The sequence below is a fragment of the Bos mutus genome, chromosome 3, assembly GCF_027580195.1.
Source record: "Bos mutus isolate GX-2022 chromosome 3, NWIPB_WYAK_1.1, whole genome shotgun sequence".
NCBI lineage: Eukaryota > Metazoa > Chordata > Mammalia > Artiodactyla > Bovidae > Bos > Bos mutus.
The window spans coordinates 115,483,484-115,510,746 of record NC_091619.1 but is presented as its reverse complement, the minus strand read 5'-3'; the positions used below and the strand labels follow the sequence as shown (position 1 = coordinate 115,510,746).

Genomic DNA, 27,263 nt, shown 5'->3' with positions numbered 1-27,263 from the left:
GACACTGAGCAACTATGAGTTAAGGCAACAGAAGCCACCTCCACCCTCACTCACGTCCGCATCCAACCGTCTCCCTACCATTTACGGCGTATGTTCCACAGACCACTGCACTTCAGAACCTGCATGTCCCTCCCGTGGAACTCTCCGAGGACAGGATCCCACTGACCATTCATGTGTGCATTTCAGTCATTCTATTCCACATCAAAGGAGTCAGGTTGGAGGGCGGGGAGCGTGAGAAGGAGAATGAGGCCTAAGTGAGCCAGGGAGAGATGTCAGGCGGCTGAATGAGACACTTCCAGGAGGGAAAGCCGAGCTGGCGGGGCACCCAGGCCCCTCAGGCCCGGCCGCTGAGTGCCTGGCAGGCGGCCCCAAGGGCAGGGGAAGAGCCTGAGCCCTGGCACCAGAAGGCCCACCCACCACCAGCGCCAAGCCTCGGGGTGCCTCAGGTGCCCAGGGTGAGCAGCAGCCGCACTGAGGAGCCATGCTAGCTTCCTGGGAGGGTCCTTCAGGGGTGGCCAGCAGCCCACCACCACAGGGATGGCGCTGTCTTCACAGACACAAGCACGCGCTCCTGACCCTCCCGGTGATCACAGGGCCTGTCCCCGGACTACCAGGCAGCGGAACCACGGGCTCTCCTTCAGCTACGGACAGGCCGCTGGAGACTCCAGGAGGAACTCCTCAGTCGTGAACACAGGCTATAGACAGACTGTGGGTCCCGACGCTGGTTCTCAGAGCCTGGCCAACTTAAAAAGAAGTTCTGGGATCTGATGAAGGGCAGCCAACATTTTATTCTGCAACCAGGTGCATTAAAAAAAACCAACAACGTTGCCCTCTATTATCACCTTCATTACATAAAAGGACATTTTATCACCCAAATTAGGAAGAACATAATCTCAGACTAAAAGACAACCCTCTAAATGGAGTAAACTTGACTTCCCATGTGATTTCACGCGCATCCTTGCCCTTCTGACCTGTGCAGGAGGCCTGTGTCACGGTCACCGTGACTCTCACTGTCCCCCGGGCACAAAGCCCAGCCGACCAGCAAGGCCACAGGTCGTCATCACCTCAAAGGCACATCCGCTGAGAAGAGGGACCACGTGCACACAGACAGCGCTGACACGTCACCAGGACGGCTCAAGTGCCCAGTGCTTTCACAGACATTCTCCCGTGTGTCCTCACAAGAGCCCCACAGGAGAGGCATGGCCGGCCCGTAGCCGGGCCTGCTCAGGACCAGGCAGGAGGCAGCTCAGCACAGAGGAGCCTTCTTCTCCAAGGCGGACTTTCCCTGGCTGGGTCCAACCTTGCCTGCAGGCTCCTCTCTTACACTGCTCCATGAAGAAAGGGGGAAAATGATGGCACGTAGGCCTGATAACAGAAACATATTCAACATGAGCAAACTGTGTTGAAAAGAAATTGTCCTTTCTTTTTAAAACGTCCTGTTTAACAAGCACATGTTGACTAAAACTTATCAAACGTCAAAAGAGAACATCAAAACCAAGCATGACGACCTTGAACCCTTTCCTGGAACAAGGCAGGGCATAAATAAATAAATACATAAATACCAAAAATAACATGAAAGGGCATGGATACATATGACATTGATAGGTTTTGGAAATACATTCGGAACTCCCACCAGGACGCCAAAGTGGAACCCTCTCCGAGATCTCAGCGCTGCCCCACCTCCCTAGGTTCAGCCCCACTCGTCCACTGCAGCCAAGGCCCCAAGCACAGGACTCCTTCAGCCGAACGGCCCTCAGGCGCCCTAGCAAGTGAGCACACTCCTGAGACAGGCTGGGGGCCCCAGCTCCTGCCCATCGGTTTGTCGTGCCCCGCCCCATGGGCACAGTGCTCTGGGCCACAACCTCATCACCCATGTCCACGTTTCCTGGCTACATGGCAGTGGGCACCCCGGGGTTTGGAGACTGGGCTTTTATAAAGTGCTCTGTGGAGAGAGAGACTCCTTCCTAGTCTGTACCCTACCTATCCCTGCCAACAACAGAAAAAGGGAGCTTTAGTAACGTGAGGCTCAAAACAAGAAGAAATGGCCCTAAGTATATAGCTATGCTGTTTTCAGAGTCGTGTGTGGCACATATGGAATTTCAAGCTAGAGGCTGAACCTCAGTTGCTGGGGGTCTGAAAAAATTATCTAAAGGCTGGCTGGACACAGAAAGTCAACCTGCCTCTATAAAGGATGACTAGCTCTGAGCCCACCACACTCTGGGGCGCACGGTGCGGGGGCCCCCACTCCCTGGCTCAACCCCTCCCGAGTCCCAGTCCCTCCCTGGCCAGGTCTGGGCCAGGCCCAACAGTGAGGATCAACTCAGTCCAGTCCTCTAGAGAGACCCCAGAAAAATGGTTCCATCCCCCAGAAACAAGTCCTGCACTCACATCACCCTGCACAGCAGCCAGACAGCCACCGTGCCAGGCCAGCCGGGGGCCCCTGCCTCTCCTGCCTGGCAGCGCCCCCGATGCTGCTTTCCAGGTCTGTGAACAGTCACCTCCCACCCCAGGGAGGCTCTATCCCTAACAAACCCCTGCAGACAATGCCCAGCAGGGCAGGGCACACAGGGTCCTGCGAGCCTGCAGCACAGGCCCCAGGAAGGGAATCCAGGCCAAAGGGCAGCTGCAGGAGTGCAAAGTGAGGTGAGCGAGCTGCTCCTGAGACTCCTCTAGCCAGACTGAGAAGGGGATGTGCTGCCTTGCCAGGGACCCTCCCTCCAGTGGTTCCGCCCCCTCGCTGGCAGCTCCACCCCCTCCTGTGGCTCCGCCCCTCTCCAGCGGCTCCAGCTATCCTACAACCCTTCCCTATAGGAGGGAGAGCCCTCCCCCAACAGCTGCGATGGAAGCCACTGCCCGAGAGGGCCACCGGCACACTATCACTCTCCCAGACCAAATCTCAGCAGTGCTCGGATCTGGTGGCAAATATGCCATCTGCCACCCGCCCGCGGCCCCTCCTCTCTCAGGACGCCTCTCCTGCTGCAGGTGGGACCCCGAGCTCTGAATGCAACCCACCCAGCAGGTTCGCAGCCAAGAGCGGCAGCCTACAGCCCACTTTTGAGCCTCCGAGGCCGCGGCCTCAGCTTGCAACGAACTCCAGTGGCTGCATCTTCCCCTCTGAATCACCGAAGATTTCTCTCCCCTAAGACCTCATTCGTGTGCACATGGGCCTGCCTGGCTTCCAACACATGTCCACCCACGCCAGGAGACAGACTCAGAACTCCATCCTCAATCACGAAGACCATGACCAGACGCTGGTAGTCTAGTCAGTGAAGACACACAACAATGCTGATAATTAAATAAACCCTTATCATTTGTTCAACTCTAATAGAAAATCTAAACACAGATGTGAAATCTGTCCATTTCTAAACACTTTCCATGGATCCACACAATGGTTCTGAGGCCTCAACAACCAGATGTGATTTCCCTGCAAACAGTGGCACCTGGATACTTCAAAGAGGCAGCCACTGGCCCACCTGTGCCGGCATGACACACATCTGGCCACGCAGCCCTGACCACAGCCGAGCTGTCAGGTGATAACCCAGCTCAGTCCTCTCCCTCCCCCAGCCCCCAGCAGGCCACAGGAGACCTCTAACCTCACTGCTATCCCCCTGTTCAGTTCTAGGAGCAACTACCGAGACATCAGGTCCAAACAACTGAAGCACAATCAGCCAAACACCAGATGTTCTGTTCACAGGACACCACGGAACTGAAAGCTCTGAACCACCCAGAAGACGAGTCAAGTTTCCACTTCACAGTGCGTGCGTGGACTTGTTAGAACTGGCAGTGGATGCTGCTGGACGGTCCTTGGTCCGAATGGAGGCAGTGGGCCTCCTGAAATCAGTGGACTTCTGGAAGCTCCCAGAGTGAAATGGCAGAGAACTCGTGAGACCTGTTGGCATGATGCTAGGCACAGCTGGGCATGGGGCTAGGTGTCGAGCTCTGAGCATTACCTAAAGAGACTGTGAACACTGTAGGTACTAACCTTGAGATAGTAAAGCCAACCCAAGTGGCCAGGAAACCATCCTTGAATGAAGCCAATTGACACGACGCCCCCACCACATGGAGAGAACACTGAGGTGGCAAGGAAAGCGTGTGCATGTGTGTGTGCGTGTGTGTGTAAACATCACATGTTCAACCCAGGAGCTGGGAACACAAACTCACAAGTTCACAAACTGTGTCTCTGTACTCTACTTTTTACCAAAACTCCCTTTTTCATTTGACTGCAATCAAGCCATCAAGTTGAGAAGTGAACCCAGAAGCAGTCTGGAAGATGCCAGTCCTCTCTACTCAGGATATCAGCAGGCCTCCAGCCTCAGCCCCAACTTGCTCACATTTCGAGGCCCACTGCATTAATTTACAAACAGACTGAGGAAGCACAAAATAAAGTTGTGTAGGAGCCTCCCGGCTGATACTGATACTGACCCCAAAACTGTCCGATGCCCAAACACCTGAGATAGAGCACAGTCCAGGGGAACAAAGCCAGTCCTGCTTCACCTGCAGCCGGGTGGGACTCGGCAGCACAGGACGTGGTCACGGGGCGAGAGTCGGTGTCAACTTGCACTGCAGGTCACCGCCGCCTCTTCACTGCAATCAATGGCACTCCGGAATTCTACTCGTAAAGCAGAAACTTTTTTATGGGGTCTGGCAGAGGCAGCGAGGGGATCAGATGAAGGCGGTATTTGCCGAGCGCTCTTCTCACAGCCACGCGGCACAGATTCAGCAGGGACCTGGGGACACCTGGAACGGGTGGGAGGAAAGGAGAGACAGAGGAAGGGGGGGTTAATCCAGTTTCTCCCCTATCACCTCAGACCAGAGGCTGGTGGGGACGGCAGGCAGGACACACCAATGCTTGCTGCCAGCATCCCAATTTCAGAGGCAAGCTGGCTCTGGTGACAAAGGCCTGTTACCTGCTCCTTCATCTGCACAAGGAGCAGAGTCTTCACTATCCAAGCACCTGCTCACCTCTGCTGAGTTCCCTAGGCATAGAAACTAGAGCTGACCACTACGAGCCCTGATCCTTGCCCTGTCAGCCTCTGCTCTTGGTCTACCCCAGAAGCTCCAAAGGGGTTTGAGGGGAACAGACCAAACAACAGAGGAGGGTAGACTGATAATTTTACTGTGGGTGAAAAAAAGCCTCATTGTGTCTCTGCCTCGTGAAACAGGCATGAACACAGGCAGCCTAACAGTGTGGCTCCAGCTGACCAGTAACCAACTCTCAACAGGAGCAAGTTTTAATGATCGGTTTAGGGAAAACCAGTAACAAGAACACAACACAGAGATGTTCTCAAGAGGTAAGGGACTGGGGAAAGGTGGTCACTCAGATGCTCTCAAGACCCAGGCGGGAAAAAGGCCGGGTGTGGGCAGGTCAGAGGGAGCACCGAGGGTCAACTCCTGAGTCCCGGAGAATGATAACGAGACCAAGCCATGGATCAACCCCAAACTCCCTGTCCATCAACTTAATTCCGTGGCAAAGCCTTCTTCATAAATAAGCAAACCTCAGACTTAATTCTAGCAAAAATGAGGCTTAGTTCACAATCCAGAATGATGGTATTTGAGTGGAATTGAAGAAGGGGGAGTGAGGGCCCCAGAGGAGGAAGAGCTTGAAACCTATTGTAAAGCAAACACTTAAAAGCCATAAATGCAAAAGAATTTCAGATCACAAAGTAGAGCAAAGGAGTAAAGAGAACATAATCCCAGGAACTCTGAGAACGTTTATTTTTATAGATTCCTTGTTATTAACCCCTGGTGTCCAGGAATTTAAAAAGAAACTAATCTGGAAGACTGTTCTAAAAATTCCTAATCCTAACTGAAGGTTCTGACCAAGTGCTAATTAGGAAATTTTATTTTCATTGCTGCAACTTGGTTCATTCAACCGATTTAAAGAGACTGCCAGGCAGAGCTGAATTAAAGCCACTTACTTCTGGCTTCTTTAAAGACCTGCAGCGCCTCAGGGTCCACCTTCCTCCTGCCTCTCGACTCTGGGCCCAAGGACTCCCACTTGACCAGGTTCAGGTTGGCTCCGAACTCCACCAGCAGGCTGACGAAGGCCGCCTCGCAGCCGTGACGCAGGACGGCGTCCATGACACAGCCGGGCGAGCCCCTGTAGAAGCCCTGCGTGTTGACGGGGCCGTTGCAGTTGAAGTCCGGGTTCGCCCCCGCCTGCAGCAACAGCTTGAAGCACTGCAGGTTGTGGTAGGCGGCGCTGATGTACAGCGGGCAGACCACCAAGGAGGTGAGCCGCCGCGAGAAAGGGGGCTGGGCGTCAGGAGTCAGGTGGTGGTTGACATCGACGTCCGCCCCATACCTGCAGGGAGACACACGGACAGTCAGGCCAGCATGGTCAGCAGATCCTGACAGCGCCTGCGGGGACGGCCCGACGCCCCAAGCACCGGAGCGTCCCCTGCTCGCAGTGGACCCATGACTCCCAGCAGGCACCACGGGAGTTCAGAACCTTGGGATCCTCTCACACAAGAAAACTCATAAGGGAATTCTTTCAAACCTGTGAAGACCCAACAATCCTATGGCTATTTTAACTATTTCAAGCAAAGATAAAGAAGGAAAATCCCCAAATTCATCTTATGCAATTAACAACAGAATAAACCCCAAACCAAACAAAGGTCACACCATAAAGAAAAATTACCAGTGACCTGCACTTATGAGCATCAACTTACAACCTCCAATAAAACGTCAGCAAAGGTACTCCAAAACATTAAGAAAGCAACACATGATGACCTCATGGGGGTTATTTCAAGGGTGGTTCCTATATTAGAAACTCTATTAACATAATCCATCATATTCACAGAACTAAGGGGAAAAGCTGAGGATGTGACTGGTGATGGAAGCAAGGTCCAGTGCTGTAAAGAGCAATATTGCACAGGAACCTGGAATGTCAGGTCCATGAATCCAGGCAAATTAGAAGTGGTCAACAGGAGATGGCAAGAATGAACGTCGACATTTTAGGAATCAACAAACTAAAATGAACTGGAGTGGGTGAATTTAACTCAGATGACCATTATATCTACTGCTGTGGGCAAGAATCCCTTAGAAGAAATGGAGTAGCCATCATAGTCAACAAAGAGTCAGAATATGCAGTACTTGGATGCAATCTCAGAAACGACAGAATGATCTCTGTTCGTTTCCACGGCAAACCATTCAATATCACGGTAATCCAAGTCTATGCCCCAACCAGTAACGATGAAGAAGCTGAAGTTGAATGGTTCTATGAAGACCTACAAAACCTTCTAGAACACCCAAAAAAGATGTCCTTTTCATTATAGGGGACTGGAGCAAAAGCAGGAAGTCAAGAAACACCTGGAGTAACAGGCAAATTTGATCTTGGAGTACAAAATGAAGCAGGGCAAAGGCTAACAGAGTTTTGCCAAGAGAACACACTGGTCATAGCAAACACCCTCTTCCAACAACACAAGAGAAAACTCTACACATGGACATCACCCAGATGGTCAATACCGAAATCAGATTGGTTATATTCTTTGCGGCCAAAGATGGAGAAGCTCTATACAGTCAGCAAAAACAAGAACGGGAGCTGACTGTGGCTCAGATCATGAACTCCTTATTGCCAAATTCAGACTTAAATTGAAGAAAGTAGGGAAAACCACTAGACCATTCAGGTATGACCTAAATCAAATCCCTTACGATTATACAGTGGAAGTGACAAATAGATTTCAGGGACTAGATCTGATAGAGTGCCTGATGAACTACAGATGGCAGTTCATGACACTGTACAACAGACAGGGAGCAAGATCATCCCCAAGAAAAAGAAATGCAAAAAAGCAAAATGGCCATCTGAGGAGGCCTTACAAATAGCTGTGAAAAGAAGAGAAGTGAAAAGCAAAGAAGAAAAGGAAAGATATATCCATGTGAATGCAGAGTTCCAAAGAACAGCAAGGAGAGAGAAGAAAGCCTTCCTCAGTGATCAGTGCAAATAGAGGAAAACAACAGAATGGGAAAAGACTAGAGATCTCTTCAAGAAAATTAGAGATACCAAGGGAACATTTCATGCAAAGATGGGCTCAATAAAGGACAGAAATGGTACAGACCTAATAGAAGCAGAAGATACTAAGAAGAGATGGAAAGAATACACAGAAGAACTATACAAAAAAGATCTTCATGACCCAGATAATCACGATGCTGTGATCACTCACCTAGAGCCAGACATCTTAGAATGTGAAGTCAAGTGGGCCTTAGGAAGCGTCACTATGAACAAAGCTAGTGGACATGGAGGTGATGGAATTCTAGTTGAGCTATTTCAAATCTTAAAAGATGATGCTGTGAAAGTGCTGCACTCAATATGCCAGCAAATTTGGAAAACTTAGCAGTGGCCACAGAACTGAAAAAGGTCAGTTTTCATTCCAATACCAAAGAAAGGCAATGCCGAAGAATGCTCAAACTATTACACAATTGCACTCATCTCACACGCTAGTAAAGTACTGCTCAAAATTCTCCAAGCCAGGCTTCAACAATACATGAACTGTGAACTTCCAGATGTTCAAGCTGGATTTAGAAAAGGCAGAGGAACCAGAGATCAAACTGCCAACATCCTCTGGATCATTGAAAAAGCAAGAGAGTTCCAGAAAAACATCCATTTCTGCCTTATTGACTATGCCAAAGCCTTTGACTGTGTTCAGTTCAGTTCAGTCACTCAGTCGTGTCCGACTCTCTGCAACCCCATGGACTGCAGCATGCCAGGCCTCCCTGTCCATCACTAACTCACAGAGTTCACCCAAACCCATATCCATCGAGTCGGTGATGCCATCCAACCATCTCATCCTCTTTTCCTCCTGCCCTCAATCTTTCCCAGCATCAGGGTCTTTTCAAATGAGTCAGCTCTTCGCATCAGGTGGCCAAAGTATTGGAGTTTCAGCTTCAGCATCAGTCCTTTCAATGAATATTCAGGACTGATCTCCTTTAGGATGGACTGGTTGGATCTCCTTGCTGTCCAAGGGACTCTCAAGAGTATTCTCCAACACCACAGTTCAAAAGCATCAATTCTTCGGTGCTCAGCTTTCTTTATAGTCCAACTCTCACATCCATACATGACCACTGGAAAAACCATAGCCTTGATTAGACGGACCTTTGTTAGCAAAGTAATGTCTCTGCTTTTTAATATGCTGTCTAGGTTGGTCATAACTTTCCTTCCAAGGAGTAAGCGTCCTTTAATTTCATGGCCGCAATCACCAACTGCAGTGATTTTGACTGTGTAGATCACAATAAACTGTGGAAAATTCTTCAAGAGATGGGAATACCAGACCACCTGACCTGCCTCTTGAGAAATCTGTATGCAGGTCAGGAAGCAACAGTTAGAACTGGACATGGAACAACAGACTGGTTCCAAATAGGGGAGGGAGTATGTCAAGGCTGTATAGTTACCCTGCTTATTAACTTATATGCAGAGTACATCATGAGAAACACTGGGCTGGAAGAAGCACAAGCTGAAATCAAGATTGCCAGGAGAAATATCAATCACCTCAGATATGCAGATGACACTACCCTTATGGCAGAAAGCAAAGAAGAACTAAAAAGCCTCTTGATGAAAGTGAAAGAGGTGAGTGAAAAAGTTGGCTTAAAGCTCAACATTCAGAAAACTAAGATCATGGCATTTGGTCCCATCACTTCATGGCAAACAGGTGGGGAAACAGTGGCAGACTTTGTTTTTTGGGGCTCCAAAAACCACTGCAGGTAGTGACTGCAGCCATGAAATTAAAAGATGCTTACTCCTTGGAAGCAAAGTTATGACCAACCTAGATAGCATATTAAAAAGCAGAGACATTACTTTGCAAACAAAGGTCTGTCTTGTCAAGGATATAATTTTTCTAGTGGTCATGTATGGATGTGAGAGTTGGACTATAAAGAAAGCTGAGCGCCGAAGAATTGATGCTTTTGAACTGTAGTGTTGGAGAAAACTCTTGAGAGTCCCTTGGACAGCAAGGAGATCCAATCAGTCCATCCTAAAGGAGATCAGTCCTGAATATTCATTGAAAGGACTGACGCTGAAGCTGAAACTACAATACTTCGGCCACCTGATGCGAACAACTGACTCATTGGAAAAGACCCTGATGCTGAGAAAGACTGAAGGCGGGAGGAGAAGGGGATGACCGAGGATGAGATGGCTGGATGGCATCACCGACTCAGTGGACATGAGTTTGAGTAAAGTCCGGGAGCTGGTGATGAACAGGGAGGCGTGGCGTGCTGCAGTCCATGGGGTTTCAAAGGTCGGACACAACTGAGAGACTGAACTGAACGGAAAAAGCCACAATTCTCTCTCAAACGCAAAAGAGGCATATGACAAAATTCAACACTTCAGTTCAGTTCAGTCACTCAGTCGTGTCCGACCTTTGAAACCCCATGGACTGCAGCACGCCAGGCCTCCCTGTTCATCACTGGAAAAACCATAGCCTTGACTAGATGGACCTTTGTTGGCAAAGTAATGTCTCTGCTTTTCAATATGCTATCTAGGTTGGTCATAACTTTCCTTCCAAGGACTAAGCGTCTTTTAATTTCATGGCTGCAGTCACCATCTGCAGTGATTTTGGAGCCCAAAAAAATAAAGTCTGACACTGTTTCCACTGTTTCCCCATCTATTTCCCGTGAAGTGATGGGACCAGATGCCATGATCTTCGTTTTCTGAATGTTGAGCTTTAAGCCAACTTTTTCACTCTCCACTTTCACTTTCATCAAAAGGCTTTAGAGATTCAACACTTAGACATGTTCAAAAACACTTGATAAAATAGAACATGAAGAATATTTCCTTAACATGATGAAAAATATTTCTTCATCCCAGAAGTCAGCATCTCACCTAACGGGCAAACATGAGCAGCAGCTCAGCCAGGAGCAAGACACACCATCCCACTTTCTGGCCACTGTTTCTAAAGGCGTGTTTTTCTTTTAAAGTATTAGTGCAATTAGACAGAGAAAGCAATTAGCTGATTAAAACTGGAAAAGAAGAGGTAATTTTTCCTATTTACAGAGGACATGACTATGTCTGGAAAGCCCTAGATAATTAATGAAAACACAATTAAGAAGCAATGAAGTAGCAGGTTTTACACCAATAGCCTTTACATATACAAACAAAAACAAGTCACAAGATAAAGTGACAAATACTTCATTTCTAATGGCAAAATAAACATTAAAGTGAGACAGCTAAGCATAAACTTAGCAGTAAACGTCCAAAGTGTGCATGAGGAAAACTGTATTTTATAATTAGAAAAAAAACTTTTTTTGAAAGTCACAAAAGCAGACACAAGCAAGAAAGACATACCAAGTCTTGGATAAGAACACCCAACACCATTAAGATTTCACTAAGCATATTAATATAAATGAAAATACTCTTCCTAGACCTAAATAGGTTGATTATAAATATAAATACATAAAATTAACATCCCTGAAGCTAAATGAGTCGATTATAAAGTTCATTTGGAAGATCAAACAGGATAAGATATAAAAACAAAGTTTTTTAATATGAAAATTAAAGAAAACCTTTTTCATGCCAAAAAAACAGCAACAGTAAGTGAAAAATTGGATAAAAGGTAACGAACAGTTAACATCCTTACTCTAAAAAGATGTTCTGAAAGGAGATCAACAGCCCTACAGGCACATGAGCCAGAGACACAGGAAAGGATGGTTAGCCTCGCTCATAACAGAAACGCAAAGTAAAACTACTCAGAGACAGCACTTCTTGCCTATTGGACTGCAGAAGATCCAAAAGCTTACTGACCAGGCTTTAAAGAAAAAGGAAGTCTTACCCATTTCTGGGGTCATACAAAATGGAGCAATCCCTGCAGAGGGAAATGTGTAAAATCTGCAAAACTCCGAACAGCCGTATACACAGGCAGTTCATTAAAACAGCACCCACAGCAGCCGGAGGCAGGTGACAACCACAGGTTCATCAGGAGGGACTGAGTGATCGGTGGCCAACCCAAGGTGGCCCATCCGACAAGGGAAAAGGGGCAGGGCAGGTGCTGCTCTGGAACAGCCTCCAGGCCACTGGCGAGTGCGGAATGCAGGACGAGGAGCAGGCAGTACACTGCCGTCCACCCTGCTAATAAGGCTCCACGGCAAACATGCATACGACACACACCTCGACATGTAGGCGTGTGTGCTTAGTGTTCAGCGTGCAAGGATAAACCACAAAACTTCTCCAGTGGTTCTCTACAGCGCAGGGGTGAAGCAGGTGAGGACAGGAGCTAGACTTCTTTCAATACGCTTTGTTTACAGATTTGACTTTGGAACCATGTAAATCCACAATGTAAAAAAGTAAACAGCAATCCCTAAAACTGAAAGCAAACACCTTAACCCACTGTGGGTCCAGCTGGTGTCTGTCCGTCCTGCCCACCAAGCTGGCTCTTCTTTCAGGCCCACGGAACATCGAGAGCAGCCAGACTGTTCTGAGCACCAGATTCGCCTGCAAGGCCTACAGCTTCGAGCAGCCCCAGAGGGGGGAGCACTCTCCCAGCCCTGAACTAACCTTTACAGCTGTCCAGGAACCCCCCTCCCGACTCTCATAGGCAGCCTGGATGTGAGGATGAACACAACACCGGCAGATACAGGAGCCACCTGACCTGGAAGCCTCATTCTCCAACAGAGCCTTCAGGATGCCCTCGAGGCACCTGCCCTTGTCACTGCGCTCAGAGACACCCAAACACAGGGCTTTCTATCAGGCGTGTAAAGTTCCCCAGGCCGAGCGCAAACGACCTGCTGGTCATTTCACTCTAAACAGACGCCACTGACCACAGCAGGGAGGGTGGCCTGGCTCAGAGTGCCGCAGTCCAGGCCTCGTCAGGACGGTGCCCGCTAAGGATGCTGCCTGCTGAGGGAGGTGAGGAGCCCCGCGTGGGAGGGGCAGGAGCACAGGAAGCTGGTTACACCGAGGAATAAGAAGCACATCAGAGGTAAGGGGAGGGGCTTCCACGGCGGCCCAGTGGTTAAGACTGCTTCCACTGCAGGGGGTGCAGGTTCGATCCCTGGTTGGGGATGCCACGATGTGCAGCCAGAGAAGGAAAGAAAAAAAAGTAAGGGGAACCAGGTCTTTCAATGTCGAAATCATACATTTGGAAAGGGAGAAGAGCAGGATGACACGGGGCAGCTCAGAGCAGTCCCAGAGGTGGGAGCACTCTCCCCAGCCCTGAACTAACCTTCACAGCTGTCCAGGTGCTGAACTGTACTAAGGCCTCGGGCTGTACTCTTTAACCACGGGTGTATAATAGACACAGGAATGTAGATGGAAACGTGTCCAGTAAGAGCGCCTGCAAACAGCAACACCCGACAAGCAATAAGCACTCCCAGTGTCCAGATCTTGGCTTTTCAACATCATTCTCCTTGGAGAAATGACAAAGCCCAGGGCTGAATCAGGCAAAGTACGTTTGAGCCCAGAATAACTCTAACTCCACAAGAAACCATGAGTCAAACATACATAAATGGATTAAAAATTTGATGAGGAATAAGATATATACATGGTTGCAAAGTACCTATCCACGAAAATATTTATTAATCACAGAGGGAAAAAGAGGAGCTTCACAACATAGAAAGCTGGCAGACACCGCCCTGGTCAAAGAGCGAAAGGGAACATCAGCGGTACTGGGACCAATGAAACCACGCACAGCTTGATCAGATGCACCGAGAACAGAGCCTGGCTTCTGAGAGAGTCCGCCCTGCCCTGGAGCTAACACTGGAAGGCAGCACTGTGCACGGCCCCCCACTGCCCTCCCAGCCCCCAGACGCCTCAAGGACGCTGTCGGCAGAGTCTGTCTCATACGAGGGCAAGAGGGATGACGATGGGGTCCACCGTTCAGGGGTCCAGGGTAGAGAGAAGAGCAGCATTGTCAGGGCTTGGTAAACACGCAGGCCAACACTCACAGCTGGCAATCCTGTCTCATCACCCGTCTCTTCCCCAGAACAGACACCGTGGTGTCTCAGCAGCACGGAGCTGAGGAAGACAACGGTGGCACGCGGACCCAGGGGCTCAAAGGACACCCCGCTTCCCCTCTGATGCCATGGAGCACCATCAGCCACTACAGATGCACATGTCACCTGTTCTACAAACTGTCCTAGGAACAACCTTCTGACACACAAACCAAACCAGGCAGAAACTGCTATTTCATTTCATACAACCAATTAAGAGACCCAGATTTCAAGCACTGAAATCTGTTTCCTCCTTATTCTTAGGAAGATGTTTTCCAGAATGTTTGTCATTTTGGGCAACACGACAATCTGGTATTAGCTGAGCTGTGGGAAAGACAGCCTTCATCCGCTCATAAAAACGTACTGGCTGGGAGCCAGTTAATTTTAATCCTGAGTATTTTCCAAAATTCCCGTACTGCTTTTAATATCGCTGGCCAGGAACCATGGAACAACTGCATAAATCAACATAACTTTTGCACACACAGAAATACCACTCCTTACCTTTATAAAACAAAACACCAAGGGCAATGAGAAGTAACAAAACGGAGGCTACTTGCAGAGGGACATCAGACCACAATAGTGACAGAGAGTGCCCTGCCCGTGAGGGACAGGGACACAGGGAAGGCAGGAGTTGAGTTTGGACTACATGTAGGTTGTGTTATTTGTTCAGTAACTTAACTCCATTCTTCAGAAGTCAATTATCGGGTCGTTTAGAACATAGGAAACTTTACAATAGTATATGCTCTTGGTACCTCACCGCACAAGTGACATCCTGCGCTCCAGCGGGAAACAGAATGTCTGAGTGACGCTGTATCAAGAAAGGCATCTGGGCATGTATCTCAGAGTCAAGCCTGCGGCTAGTTCAAAGCAGCAGTGCATCATGAACTGACTGAAGTGCCCAGCGGGATGTGTGGAACCAGGACGAAATTTCACGGACGATCCTCTGCCTGTGCTCAGTCATCAGTTGTGTCTGACTCTTTGCGGCCTGTATGCAGCCCGCCAGGCTCCTCTGCCCATGGGATTTCCCAGGCAGGAATAATGGAGGGGGGTGCCATTTCCTCCTCCAGGAGATCTACCTGACCCAGGGATCAAACTCACATCTCCTGCATTGGCAGGCGGGTTCTTTATCACTGAAAGTGAAAGTCATTTAGTCATGTCCGACTCTTTGCAACCCCATGGACTATACAGTCCACAGAATTCTCCAGGCCAGAATACTGGAGTGGGTAGCCTTTCCCTTCTCCAGGGGATCTTCCCAAACGAGGGATCGAACCCAGGTCTCCCGCATTGCAGGCAGATTCTCTCCCAGCTGAGCCACAAGGGAAGCCCAAGAATACTGGGGTGGGTAGCCTATCCCTTCTCCAGCGGATGTTCCCGACCCAGGAATCAAACTGGGGTCTCCTGAATTGCAGGCAGACTCTTCACCAGCTGAGCTACCAGGGAAGCCCTGGATTGACCCTACTGGATCCATTTCCAAATTAATGACTTACATTCTCCAAGATGCAAAGATATGGTACTGAAATGCCTTAGATTCTTGGGCTAGAAATCCTTAAAAAGAAGGGGGGTGGAAAGCATTGCATTCCTTTATCCCTCTAACCTAACAACCATGTCACCCTCATTTATCTTTCCAAAAGCCAATTCCAGAGCCATGTGATACATAAAACCTTCTGATATAATAAATATATTTCCAACACCTAATTTAAAAACCATGTCTGCACTGGGTCAGATGCCCTCAGAACCGCCCACTGTGACCTGTAACAATGCTGTAGTCCTCCGCAGTCCTTCCTGACACAGACAACCGGCTAAATAAACTCCACTCAGTCCAACCACAGAACAAACTGCCTCCAGAGCAAGGGAGGGGAGAGAAAGCATCAGTGGTAGAAATAACTCACTGGAGCACAGGACTGAAGATGCAATCTCGATCAAACTGATTAAATGACAATCATTAGTGCAATTAAAGTAAGACCATAAACCGTCTAAAACAACAGAAAGGGAAAGCAAAGAAAACACAAATCATGGAACACAGACATTGTATAGTTAAGACAGAAAGATAATAGAAACAAACCTAAAATCAGCTACAGCAATAATGTTAAATGTACTCAGAAACAAAGAATCCCAGACAGTCAAATAGTAACAGTGAGCACACAAAGACACAAAGAGTTACTTAAACCACTAAGATTCAAACTACAAGTGACAGAATGTTACCTAAATGAACCCTCAATGAAACCAATGGTTTCCTCTTGCTCTCATACAGGGCATCATCCACAGGCAAGAATTTTTATGAGCCCAATTAGCATCAACGTACAGTAAGCAAAATTATGAGAAATACAAGGGAAAACTGACAAATCACAACAGTAATTAGATACTAACAGACCTCTGAATCTGGGGCAGATCCAACGGTTAAAAATGTAAAAAACAGAGAGAAGGAGTCTGAATAGCATTAACTGAAGTTACCACCTTGTCCTATGAAACTACAACACCTGTGATTTGTACTTTGTTACAAGGATCCACAACAAAGCAACCTGATTTTAAAAAATAATTTTTTAAAAAAAGAATCAACATGGACATTATATGGTCTGTATTATCTGGGCACAATACAATAAAATTAAAAGTTCACAGAGGTTTTTATTAAACTGTTAAGAGCCTCAAAACCTATAAAAACAAAGAGGAAATCAACTTCACTTATGCCTATTTTAAAAGTTTAGCAAAAACAAAGCTCTAGGCAAAAGTAAGTTAATAACCTTAAAAGTTTACATTGTTAATCAAGAAAACAATGAATAAGCATGCAACTCAAAAAGTTAGAAAAAAAGTAAAGGAAAATCAAGGAAAAGAGGGAAAAAGATAGACAAAAATAGAAATTAACCACTAAGAAAATAAGAGAACTGATAAAGCTAAGAAGCAACTCTTTAAAAAGACAAAACGGACAAATCCTGTCACAAGCCTACTTTGAGATGGGGAGAAAATAAGGAATTAGAAGGTGGCTGCAGACACGGGCCCCTCAGTGGCCGCTGCGGCGGCGGGGCGCAACCCAAGCACTGACCTGATGAGGGCCTTCAGGATGTCCGCCCGGCCCACGCGCGAGGCGTGGTAGACGGGCGTGCTGCGGTGGTGCCGGCTTCCGTTGGGGTCGGCGCCGGCCTCCAGGAGGATCTGGGCGCTCTCCAGGTGCCCGTTCACCACAGCCACGTACAGGGCCGTCTGTCCCTTCACGTCCACCAGGTCCACCTCGGCCCCCTTGCGGATCAGGAAGTCCACGCAGTTCCCGTGGCCCGCGGTGGCGGCGATGCGCAGGGGCGTGCAGGGGAGCCAGCCGCAGCACCACACAGACTTCTCGTTGATGCGGCTGAGAGAGAGCACAGGGAGCCAGGCTGGGAGGCGCAGGACACGCCGGCCGGGAGCAGGGGGCAGCCCTCGCGTTAAGAACGCCTCCAGGGGCTCGGCTGCAGGAGACACTTTCACACACTCCCCCTGCCAGGCCCACGCGTGCCGCAGGAGCCCCAGCCCACAGACCAGGAAACCTGAGGCACAGCTAGACAGCACCGGCGCCAAGAGCGCCACAGCAGAGGGACACCGGCCAGGCTCAGCCCGCACGGAAAGTGGCACTCAAACCGAGAGCCCCGTCAAGGAACGCCACGGCCGTGCAGTACACAGACCTACCACGTCACCAGCCGAGGCGCACGTCACCTCACGCTCCTGGCTCTGAACAAAGCCCAAGGATCCAGATCACCGAAGCAGTGACCCAGAAACACGCAGCGGGCCAGGGCTCCTCCTTCAGCTGTGAACTCGCTTCCACTGGCCAAGGAGACCAAGGAATGCTCCAAGCACTCATCACCAAAGAAATATATCCCAACAGAAAAATACCATCAAAACACTGGAGATTTGTGGATCCCAAGTATTAGAAGAAACAAAAACAGTACTTGAAAAAGCAGTATGAAACTACCTGGTCTAACACCTAGCTTAACTCTCCTTTGTTCTATTGTTACATCTGCAGTACCACAAAAGTTTAATGCTTTCTTCTGACTTGAGTCATTGATATTAGATACTCATGTGCAGTCCATCTATTCGCTCTGTATGATGAGCCTTTCTGGACATTTGAGACTATTTTTAATAAAATATCTGTTCTAATGAAATGATGCTAAGACATTAGAAGGGAAGGAGAAAACCTATTTCTGTATTGTTAGAAATCCTTCTCTTGGGAACTGTCCACAAAAAAGGGGATACAAATTTCAGGATCAATATGCAGGCATTTCTCCCATCAACTCACTGCCAGCCTAGGCCCAGAGGGGAAACAGACACACAGAAAAAGCCTGGAGTTTCCAGCTGCAGATGAGTTTCAAACCTATCTGAGACTCCAATCTCAGACACATAGACAGCCAGCAGAGTCTCTGTGCTCCCCCGGGTGTCTCAAGGAGGGAGACGTGATAGCAAGACTCTGATGCTACTGATCACGGGAGGTGGCAAGGCAACAGGCAGGGCGCTATCGACAAAAGGAGCCAGAAGGTAGGCATCCAGATCTCCCTGGGTGACGAGACAGCGGGCCAGAGGCTGAGCCCTGCGCCCTGCAGGCCGACGCCTGAGGGCCTGAAAAGCCAGGGCAGAGCACGTCAGGGGTCCTGCCAGGTGCGGTCCATCAGGAAGGCTGGACACACGGGGGACCCGATGCAACACTTCAAGGAGGAGACTTTTTGTACCCGACTTAGGGTAAAAACCAGATGAGGCTCGCAAAGGAGCAGGGCCGCTGCTGAAGAGATAACGAGGCTGGCATCAGGGGTAACCTCAGGGAAGCTGACACCCGGACAGCACCAGACGGTCACTGACGGAGCTGGACCTGAACTCAGGTCTCCACGCCCTGCCTCTCTGGCTACCGCCCACAAGCCTGATGGTGCTTCCCTCAGTCCCCTCGCTCCCCGCCCTCTGGAGTTGGAAAGTATCAGGGGCTCCCGGGCTCTGGGCAGCACCTCAGCAGCACTCACCTCCGGTAGCTCTCTTCCTGCAGCAGGCTCCGCAGGGTCTGCAGGTCCCCCACGTAGGCAGCGTCGTGCAGCCTCGTGTCCTCGCAGTGCTCCAGCGGGTGGTCACAGAACTGCTCCCTCAGCCACTCCTTCAGATTAGGACCTGCACTGAAGAGAGGGGCGCCTGTCAGCTCCGGGAGGCCCAGCAGGGGCGCCGCCCACCAAGGACAGGGTTAACCCTTCAGTCGTGTCCCACTCTTGGCGACCCCATGGACTGTAGCCCGCCAGGCTCCTCTGTCCATAGAACGCTCCAGGCAAGAGTACTGGAGTGGGTAGCCATTCCCTTCTCCAGGGGATTTTTCCGACCCAGGGATCGAACCCACGTCTCAGCACTGTAGGCGGTTTCTTTACTGCCTGAGCCACCAGGGCAGCCCTTCCCACCGAGAGAGTGCTCTCCAACTTTCAACAATAGTACATCATTCCCCTGCCTCCAGAAACTTCCAGAGCCAGAGAAACATAGAAAATCTCCTTGAATAAAGCTAGCATGTGCCCAACATCAAACCAGGCAAGAATATAACGTTTAAAACTTTTGGCGGGGTGAGGCATCAAAATCCAAACCTACTTAAGAACAGAGAAGATCCTAAATAATATATTAGCAAAGCAAAATTTGAAATATACATCAAAAAAAGTCATCACAGGACTTCCCTGGTGGTCCAGTGCTTAAGACTCCAAACTTCCACCGAAGGGGGCCTGGGTTCCACCCCTAGGCAGGGAACTAAGATCCCACATGCCTCAGTGTGGCCAAAAAATAAAAAATAAGTCAACACAAAATTACTCTAATTTATTCCAAAAATGTCAGTATTGGGGGAAAAAACATATAATCCTCTCCTACGTTACAAATAGATGCTTGAATTTAGCAAAATTCAGTACCAAAAAAAAATACTGCTCCTTATAACACGAATGACTCTGCCATGCTGATCTAGGCAACAGCCTCGCCACACAGGAGTCCCCGTGACTGACACACATTTTGGTACCTCAGATGGGTGCACTTTACTGAATATAAGCTGCACCTCAGTAAAAAGGAAAAAAGTTTAAAATACAATGATATAAATAGAAAGCCAGACCTATATAATGAAGACTATAAAACTGAGAAACAATAAAGGCTGGAATGGATGGTACAAACCACACAGTGTACGGGATGAGAGTCAGGGCTAGGGAAATTTTAAATGATACCAAATAAATTAAGGGATTTAACAAATCTCTCTGGGGCCTTTACATGAGATATGACCAAAATATTCTAAAGGTTTATTTGGAAATAAAAATAAGAAACACTTTCGGCTTATTCAGTATGTATGAGAAGACATCTACCCTACTAGACAATAGAAATTCTCTCATTAGAATCAAAAGATAAATAAAACAATCAATTGCCCAGAAAAGAGCTTAACGTAAATAACATAATATGTCAGAGTGAGTGAAGTCGCTCAGTCGTGTCCGACCCTTTGCAACTCCATGGACTGTAGCCTACTAGGCTCCTCTGTCCATGGGATTTTCCAGGCAATAGTACTGGAGTGGATTGCCATTTCCTTCTCCAAGGGATCTTCCCAACCCAGGGATCGAACCCGGGTCTCCCACGTTGTAGACAGACGCTTTACCGTCTGAGCCACCAGGGAAGTCAGAAAGGGGCATCAAAGTTAAGTGAGGAATGGGAAGAGTAGTTGCTATAAATGGGATGCTCGTGTCTCCCAAAATGTTCTGCCAAATCATATGCTAGGAGTCCTAACACCCAGGTGATTATTAAGAGGTAGGTAGGACCTTAGTGGTTAATTAGGTCACGAGGACGAAGCTGTCATGAATAGGATTAGCACCTTTATAAAAGAGACCCTGGAGAGTTCCATGGCCCTCTGCCACGTGAGGACACGGCAAGAAGATGGCCATCTATGAACCAGGAAGCCCTCACTGGACACGAAATATGCCAGTACCTTGGTCCTGGACTTACCAGCCACCAGAGCTGTGAAAAATAAATTTCTGTTGTTTATAAGCCATCCAGTCTACTCTGCTATCACATCCTGAATGGACTAGACCCCAAATACTATTCACTCTTCAACAATGCATGTTTGATCTGCAGGGGTCCACTTATATGTGGATATTTTCAGCAGTAAATACCACAACACTGCACTGTGGTTGGTGCCTGGTGGAATCCCCAGATGTCCGGGAACCTCACATGCAGAGGATCCCCAAGTTGTCCCAACGGTGAACTGTAGTCAACAAATTTTGTACGATCACATACCTACAGCTGACCCTTGAATAGCATGGTTTGAACTACGTGGGTCCATTCGCACACAGATTTTTTTCACTAAAAACACACTACACTACACAGTCCACGGCTGGCTGATCCTTGGATGCGGAACCTCAAATATGGAGGGTCAGCTGTAAAGTCAAAGAAGGATTTCTGACTGTGGCGGAGCTCTGGTAACCCTCTGGGTTCTCAAAGGGCAACTGTGATTGAGCTCCTCACCTCAACGTGGAAGCTTAAACATCTCCAGATAATTAAGAGTTCTATAAACTTAATTACATAGACAGGAGGCAGAAGGAAAGAGCATGAACTCAGACTGCTTCACCAAGTCCCCACAGTGCCAGGCGGCCTAGCCTGTGACCCTGCCACAGGTGGGCTCTCCAATCCTGAAGCTGCTTTTCATATCCAAATCAGATGTTTTGCCTACCTACTGTGTACAGGACTGGGCCATAGTACACTCCAGGATTTGACAGTTCATTAGCAGAGGTTAGACACAAAGGCCCCAGGTCATTGAGCAGAGCAGGGAGGGTCACTCAAGCACCCGCCACGACCAGGCCTCAGCAGATCAAGGCATCGAGAAGCCCGTGGGCCCCCAGGCCAATCCTCCTCCAGAAGTTATTCTCCACTGAGTTACCCACAGAGTGGAAAAGTTCAAAGCAGGAATAAGATTCAGAAGGTCTAAGGAAACTGACACACTTCTGCGAAGTTCTCCTCCAAGCCTGCCCTTGTTGGCCTCTTCCAACCTACCACCCACGAGCTCCAGATTCAAGGTAACTTTGTTTGCATTTTTCTGATCAGCTTCTCCAACAACCATACACCACTTAAGCATCAAACTTGACCCCTCTACTCCCAGGCCAGCAACACAGTAAACGCTAAAACAGCACCGCCTGGATATTAGGGTGCCTGTGTGCAGGGCAGAGTCAGTCTGCCTTCCTTCCCCCAGACCACCCTCCACACCGGGAAGCAGCTGGCAACCCTCCTCATCCTACTGGACTCCTCTCAGTCCTTCCCTCACTCTCACAGGAAATGATGTCCAGGACCCTAAGGTCTGGCTGTACCTGGGGCTAGTCGATACCAACCAAAGCCTGGGATGGAAGGGGCTTTGTTTGTGTTTTTGTTCACTGGGGTATCAGTTCCTCAATCAACTGTTCATTGGATGAATGAATGGAGGGAAGGATGAAAAGCACTACTTGCACCTGTCTCCAAATCAACATTATATCTTAAATTCTGGCACATTTAGGAGTAAGAGTAAAACAATTCTTAGTTTATTACTACCTAACTAACTCTGGAGGGGTATCTCATTGGACGTGCGTGTACCGTCCGCAGCACACAGAAGCACCTAGTACCCAGGGCAAACTCAAACAGGCACGGAGGGGAACCGCCACCCACCCACCCCAGCCCACAGATTGAGAGGAAGCCGCTCCCGACCGCGAGCAAATGCACTCCCCCTGCAGATTCACACCTGCACAGCAGAAGATTTCAAGGTGGTGACCCCCCAGTCCCGTGGCTATTCTGGGCAGTGGGCGGGAGCCTTTCTAGCCCGCTAAAGTCTGTCAGGGCTGCCTCCCCGGCGGGGGGCCAGGGCCCCTGCAGCGGACCTGCTGTGTCACTGACAGCTCGCTGGAGGTGGCGTTATCGCGGTCCCTTGCCCGTGCTAGAGCTGGGGTGGGGGCAACAGAAATAAGGGCTGACCCCGCGGCTTTCCACACCTCTGGTGCGCTCAGAACTGGAGAATGACCTACGTCCTCGACGGTTGGGGGCGGGGGGTGTCGCCTCCAACCCCCCAGGCCAGCGGGCTGACAGTGACCACGCAAGCTCCACAGGAGAGGAAGCCGAGCACCCGGGCCCCGGCGAGCCGCGCTGACCGACCCCGGCGGCTCCGTGAGGCCCTGCCGGTCACGAGCCGACGCGGCTTGGGCGCGACTGCCTCGGCCCCCGCCGCCCCCGCCGCCCCCGCCGCCCCCGCCGCCCGGCGGCCGCGCGCGCACGTTACCTGCGGGCGCCGGCCCGGCCCGCCCGCCGCCCTCCGCCATGGGCTTCGGCCTCCAGCCCGTCCGCAGCCGCCTCCCCCCGCGCGGCCCGCTTCAGAGACCCCGCCGGCCGGAACCACTTCCGGAGCCACAGCGCGCGCGACCGCTTCCGGCGCCGCGGGCAGTGGCCGTGCCGAGGACGCGGCTTCCGGCGGGCGCGCGCCTCCCTCAAGGGCTTTTGGGGCCTCGCGCTCCCGCTACGCTCGCGACGTGAGGCCCAACGGGCGCGGGCTGCCGCGGACGAGCTCTGGGGAGTGGGGGTGGGGCGGGGGGCGGGGCGGGCTGTCGGAGGCGCGCCCCGTCGGGCACCGCCTAGGCTGTGTTTGTCCACAGGAGGAGCGGAGGAGTCTGGGAAAATATCCCGCCTGGGGGCGGGGCCTAATTTGCATATCATAAGTACTCGGGTTAGTCGGGCCCGCCCCCGCCCCCACTGGGAGGGCGTGGTCTTCTGCCTGGAGAATGTGGGAGGGACCAAGGAAGGGTCTAGCTCCGGGTTCGAATCCCAGGGGAGCCAATCTGATGGGGCAGTGCGCTGGGGTTGCTTCAGTCATGTCGGACTCTGCGACCCCATGGACTGTAGCCCTCCAGGCTCCTCTGTCCATGGGATTCTCAAGGCAAGAATACTGGAGTGGGTTGCCAGGCCCTCCTCCAGGGCATCTTCCCGACCCAGGGATCAAACCCACGTGTCAGGTCTCCTGCATTGGCAGGAGGGTTCTTTACCACTAGCCACCCGGAAAGCCTAATTCCTTCCTTGAAGTCAAGGATCCTATCTATCAAAGTATAGCCTAGTGCCTGACACAAAGCGCTTATTGAATAAATTAGTGAACAAGGTGATCATTTTCTTGCACACACGCTTATTGAAATATTGTCAGACCTGAGTTTTGGTTTGTAAGCATGGATTCCTTTGGCTCCTTCCATGCTCCCCTGGGAGAAGGGCTCCAGCAGATGGAAGTGGGGGTGGGAGGGGTGTTTGGGAGGGGTTGGGGGGAGAGCAGGTGGCTGAGGACAGGTGAGACTGGAGACCCCCAACAGTTGTGCTATGACCCGCTGGCCTGCCCTGCCTTGTAACTACAGGACCAGGTCGGTGTAAGGGGAGCCACAGCGGCGGGGCAGGTGTCCCCAGGGGGCTGCTCAAATGCTCTAGGTGGTACCACCGGGCTGCAGGTCTGCAAGGGTGTTGGCTGGGGGGAAGGGAGCTGCCTCCAGCTCTGTTTGGACATGATAACCCCTGAGAGCACCAGTGGCAGAAGAGCTGGGCGTGATGACCACATGCTACGCTCCAGGGAGCCAGGGGCACACCCAGACCCACCGGCCTGCACCTCAGAACACCTGGGAGCTTGAAAGGCAGGGAAACCTGGTAACAGTTCAAGTGTCCATCAGAGATGTTGGGTAAACAGTGTGGCCTGTCACGGGGTGGGTTATTACTAGCTTTAAAAGGGAAGGAAGTCCTAACAAATAGGAGGACATGCACGAACCTTGAGGACATGATGCCGAGTGAAAGAAGCCAGTCAGCAAAGGCGAAGACTGCTGCTTGATTCCACTCGCGAGTTTCCTAGAGGAGTCAGTTCATGGAGACAGAAAGTGGATGGTGGAATCAGGGGCTGGGGGAAGGGGGAGTTGTTTAATGGGCACGAGTTACGGGTTGGCATTGCAGGCGGATTCTTTACCAACTGAGCCACAAGGGAAGCCCAAGAATACTGGAGTGGGTAGCCTATCCCTTCTCCAGCAAATCTTCCCGACCCAGGAATTGAACCAGGGTCCCCTGCATTGCAGGCGGATTCTATACCAACTGAGCTATCAGGGAAGCCCATCTTACCACAATTTTTTTTTTTTAAAGCAGGCCTGATACCACCCCACCCCAGAGATCCTGATGCAAGGGATGTAGGGTGTGGGCTGGGCATGGGGATTTTGGAGGCTCCCAGGTGATTCTCATGCAGCCAGGCTGAGACCTCTGTCCCCACCAGCTTCAGCAGTCCTGTCCCCCAGCCCCCTGTCCCCTCATGAGGGCCTGGGCTCCAAGGGGTTAAACGGCCTGAGCAGGTGTCACTTCCTGCGTGCACCTGGCTCTGATGCTGCCCTGGGATCTTGTCTGTTCTCTAGATAGACCTGAGATCCCTCTGGATCAGAGGCATCCCACCCCTCCCCCTAACTGCCTGCTGGGCCCGGTGCTTTCAACACCAGCAGGGACTGGAGGTGGCACTGACCCTCGCCCTGCTTCTCAGGGCCCTGAGGTCAGGGAGGCTCGGTGCTGTGCCCACAACATGCTGTGGCCCAGCCGGGGCTCAAACCCAGGACTGTCCAGCCCTGCAGCTTCTCCTCAGGCCTCACCATCCCGCCTGGGTCCAGTAAGCCCAAAACACCCACCAACACGGGCTGCAGGTGGATCTACAGACAGAATCATCAGATCATGCAACCACCCTGGGCACACCCGTCCTGGGTGGACGCAGGGCCAGCGCTACCTCTGGCAGAGTGGAGACTGTCCCTGCCCCTTCCAGGTCCCAGGGGCACGCTAGCTTTTTCCCACCCGCATTGCCTCCTGCCATCTGGCAGCTCAGGGCTGTCCCTCAGCCACCCACTCATCTGTGTCCCCAAAATAAAAACACCCTACGTCCCCAAATGACCCCTCCTTGAAGTCTGGCCCAATCTTTCTGGAAGGTAGCTTGGCATAAAACGTTTGTAATCCTTGACCAGAAATTGCACACCCCGGGCACCCCTTGTCTGCACCCTCGGCCATAGGACCTGCCCCCCAGCTCATCAGAAGCTCCCCCGGCCCCCACCTCGCCATCTGGGTGACCGGGCTCCCTGCCAGCCTCCACCCGCACATTCTGGGCCCCCATCTCGTCTCACCTTGACTTACAGCTCGGGAGGAGCCGTCTTATCTCTCTGGGCAGAGACGTGGCTCCCTCGAAAGCTGTTTCTGCTCAGACGGATGTTTTAAATCGCTCGCAGGAGCTCGCCGGGACTTGATATTGAACAAATGGTCAGAAGTGACAGCCACTCGGCCTGATGCGGGTGAGCTGGAGTGGACGCTGACCACGGAGCCTGTGGTCCAGTGAGGGAGTGAATAGGGTTCTCTGAAAAGATAAGTCCCCCTCCTAACCCCTGGGACCTGTGAAATGGACCTGATTGGAGGAAAGGGGTTTTGCAGATGTAGTTAACTTAATGATCTCAGTCATCCTGGATTTAGAGTGGCCCTAAATCCAACAGGCCTTTGAGTCTGAAACAAAAAGGGAGATTTGAAACTCGGACATGGAGTGAGAAGGCCATGTGAGCAGATAGAGCCTGGAGGGATGTGGCCCCAAGCTAAGGAAGCCAGGACCACCAGGGGCTGGAAGAGACAGGAAGGGTCCTGCCCGAGAACCTCCATAGGGATCATGGCCCTGACAACACCTCGAGTTCAGACCTCTGCCCCCAAACTGAGCAAGAACACGTTTCCATTGGTTTCCGAGTGTGTAGTAATTGTCATGGTGGCCACAGAAGTTCACACCCAGTCATGGACCAGAATCACAAATCACCCTGGGAGTGAGGGCCAAGAAGGAGGGAGTAAGGCTGGGGAACAGGAGGCAAGGTGTAGGGAGTTAACCACAGAGAAAGGCCCCAAAGTCAAGGGACCAGACAGAGAGGCCCTTCCTGAACCCAGGAGGGAGGCTCTGTGGGCCGGGTGATGCCCGCTGCTATCCCGTGTCACCAGATTTTACCAAGCAGTGTTGTGATCTGACCCAGGTTTGGGCGGGCCACACTGACTGCTTGGGAAATCAAGGAAGAAGAGGGTAGGGGGGCTCCAGAGAGACCCAGGTGACCTTGCCAGCTATGCCACCCAAGGCAACAGAAGATGAGGGTCTTCCTAGGGCCACTGCCCCCACGTCCAACACTGCGTGGTTGCGTGCGTCCCTGGGAGCTAAGAGTTTGTGCTGCAAGAGACGGTCAGGTGACAAAACACAGACCAATTCAGTCCATTTGCTTGGTCGTGTCCGACTCTTTGCGACCCCATGGACTGCAGCACGCCAGGCCTCCCTGTCCATCACCAACTCCCAGAGTTTACTCAAACCCGTGTCCATTGAGTCGGGATGCCATCCA

The 27,263-nt window shown here is 50.8% G+C and overlaps 1 protein-coding gene across 1 annotated transcript; it reads right to left on the bottom strand.

Moving 5' to 3' along the window:
• Nucleotides 1-770: 770 nt before the first annotated feature.
• Nucleotides 771-23,338, bottom strand: ASB1 (ankyrin repeat and SOCS box containing 1). Its single transcript, XM_070368622.1, has 5 exons — nucleotides 23,150-23,338; nucleotides 18,885-19,026; nucleotides 16,952-17,254; nucleotides 5,919-6,304; nucleotides 771-4,737 (listed from the first exon to the last, which is right to left on the bottom strand). Exons 1-5 carry the CDS (start codon nucleotides 23,187-23,189, stop codon nucleotides 4,610-4,612), a joined length of 999 nt encoding a protein of 332 aa, XP_070224723.1. The 5' UTR covers nucleotides 23,190-23,338; the 3' UTR covers nucleotides 771-4,609.
• Between the last annotated feature and the right edge of the window lie 3,925 nt (nucleotides 23,339-27,263).

Bases quoted from the DNA above. Each gene is read 5' to 3' on its own strand.
- ASB1 (XM_070368622.1), bottom strand. From the start codon at position 23,189: ATGGCGGAGGGCGGCGGGCGGGCCGGGCCGGCGCCCGCAG. The intron at 19,027-23,149 runs GTAACGTGCGCG...TCTTCAGTGCAG, and splicing joins GGCCGGGCCGGCGCCCGCAG to GTCCTAATCTGAAGGAGTGG. The intron at 4,738-5,918 runs GTAAGTGGCTTT...CACCCGTTCCAG, and splicing joins GGTCTTTAAAGAAGCCAGAA to GTGTCCCCAGGTCCCTGCTG.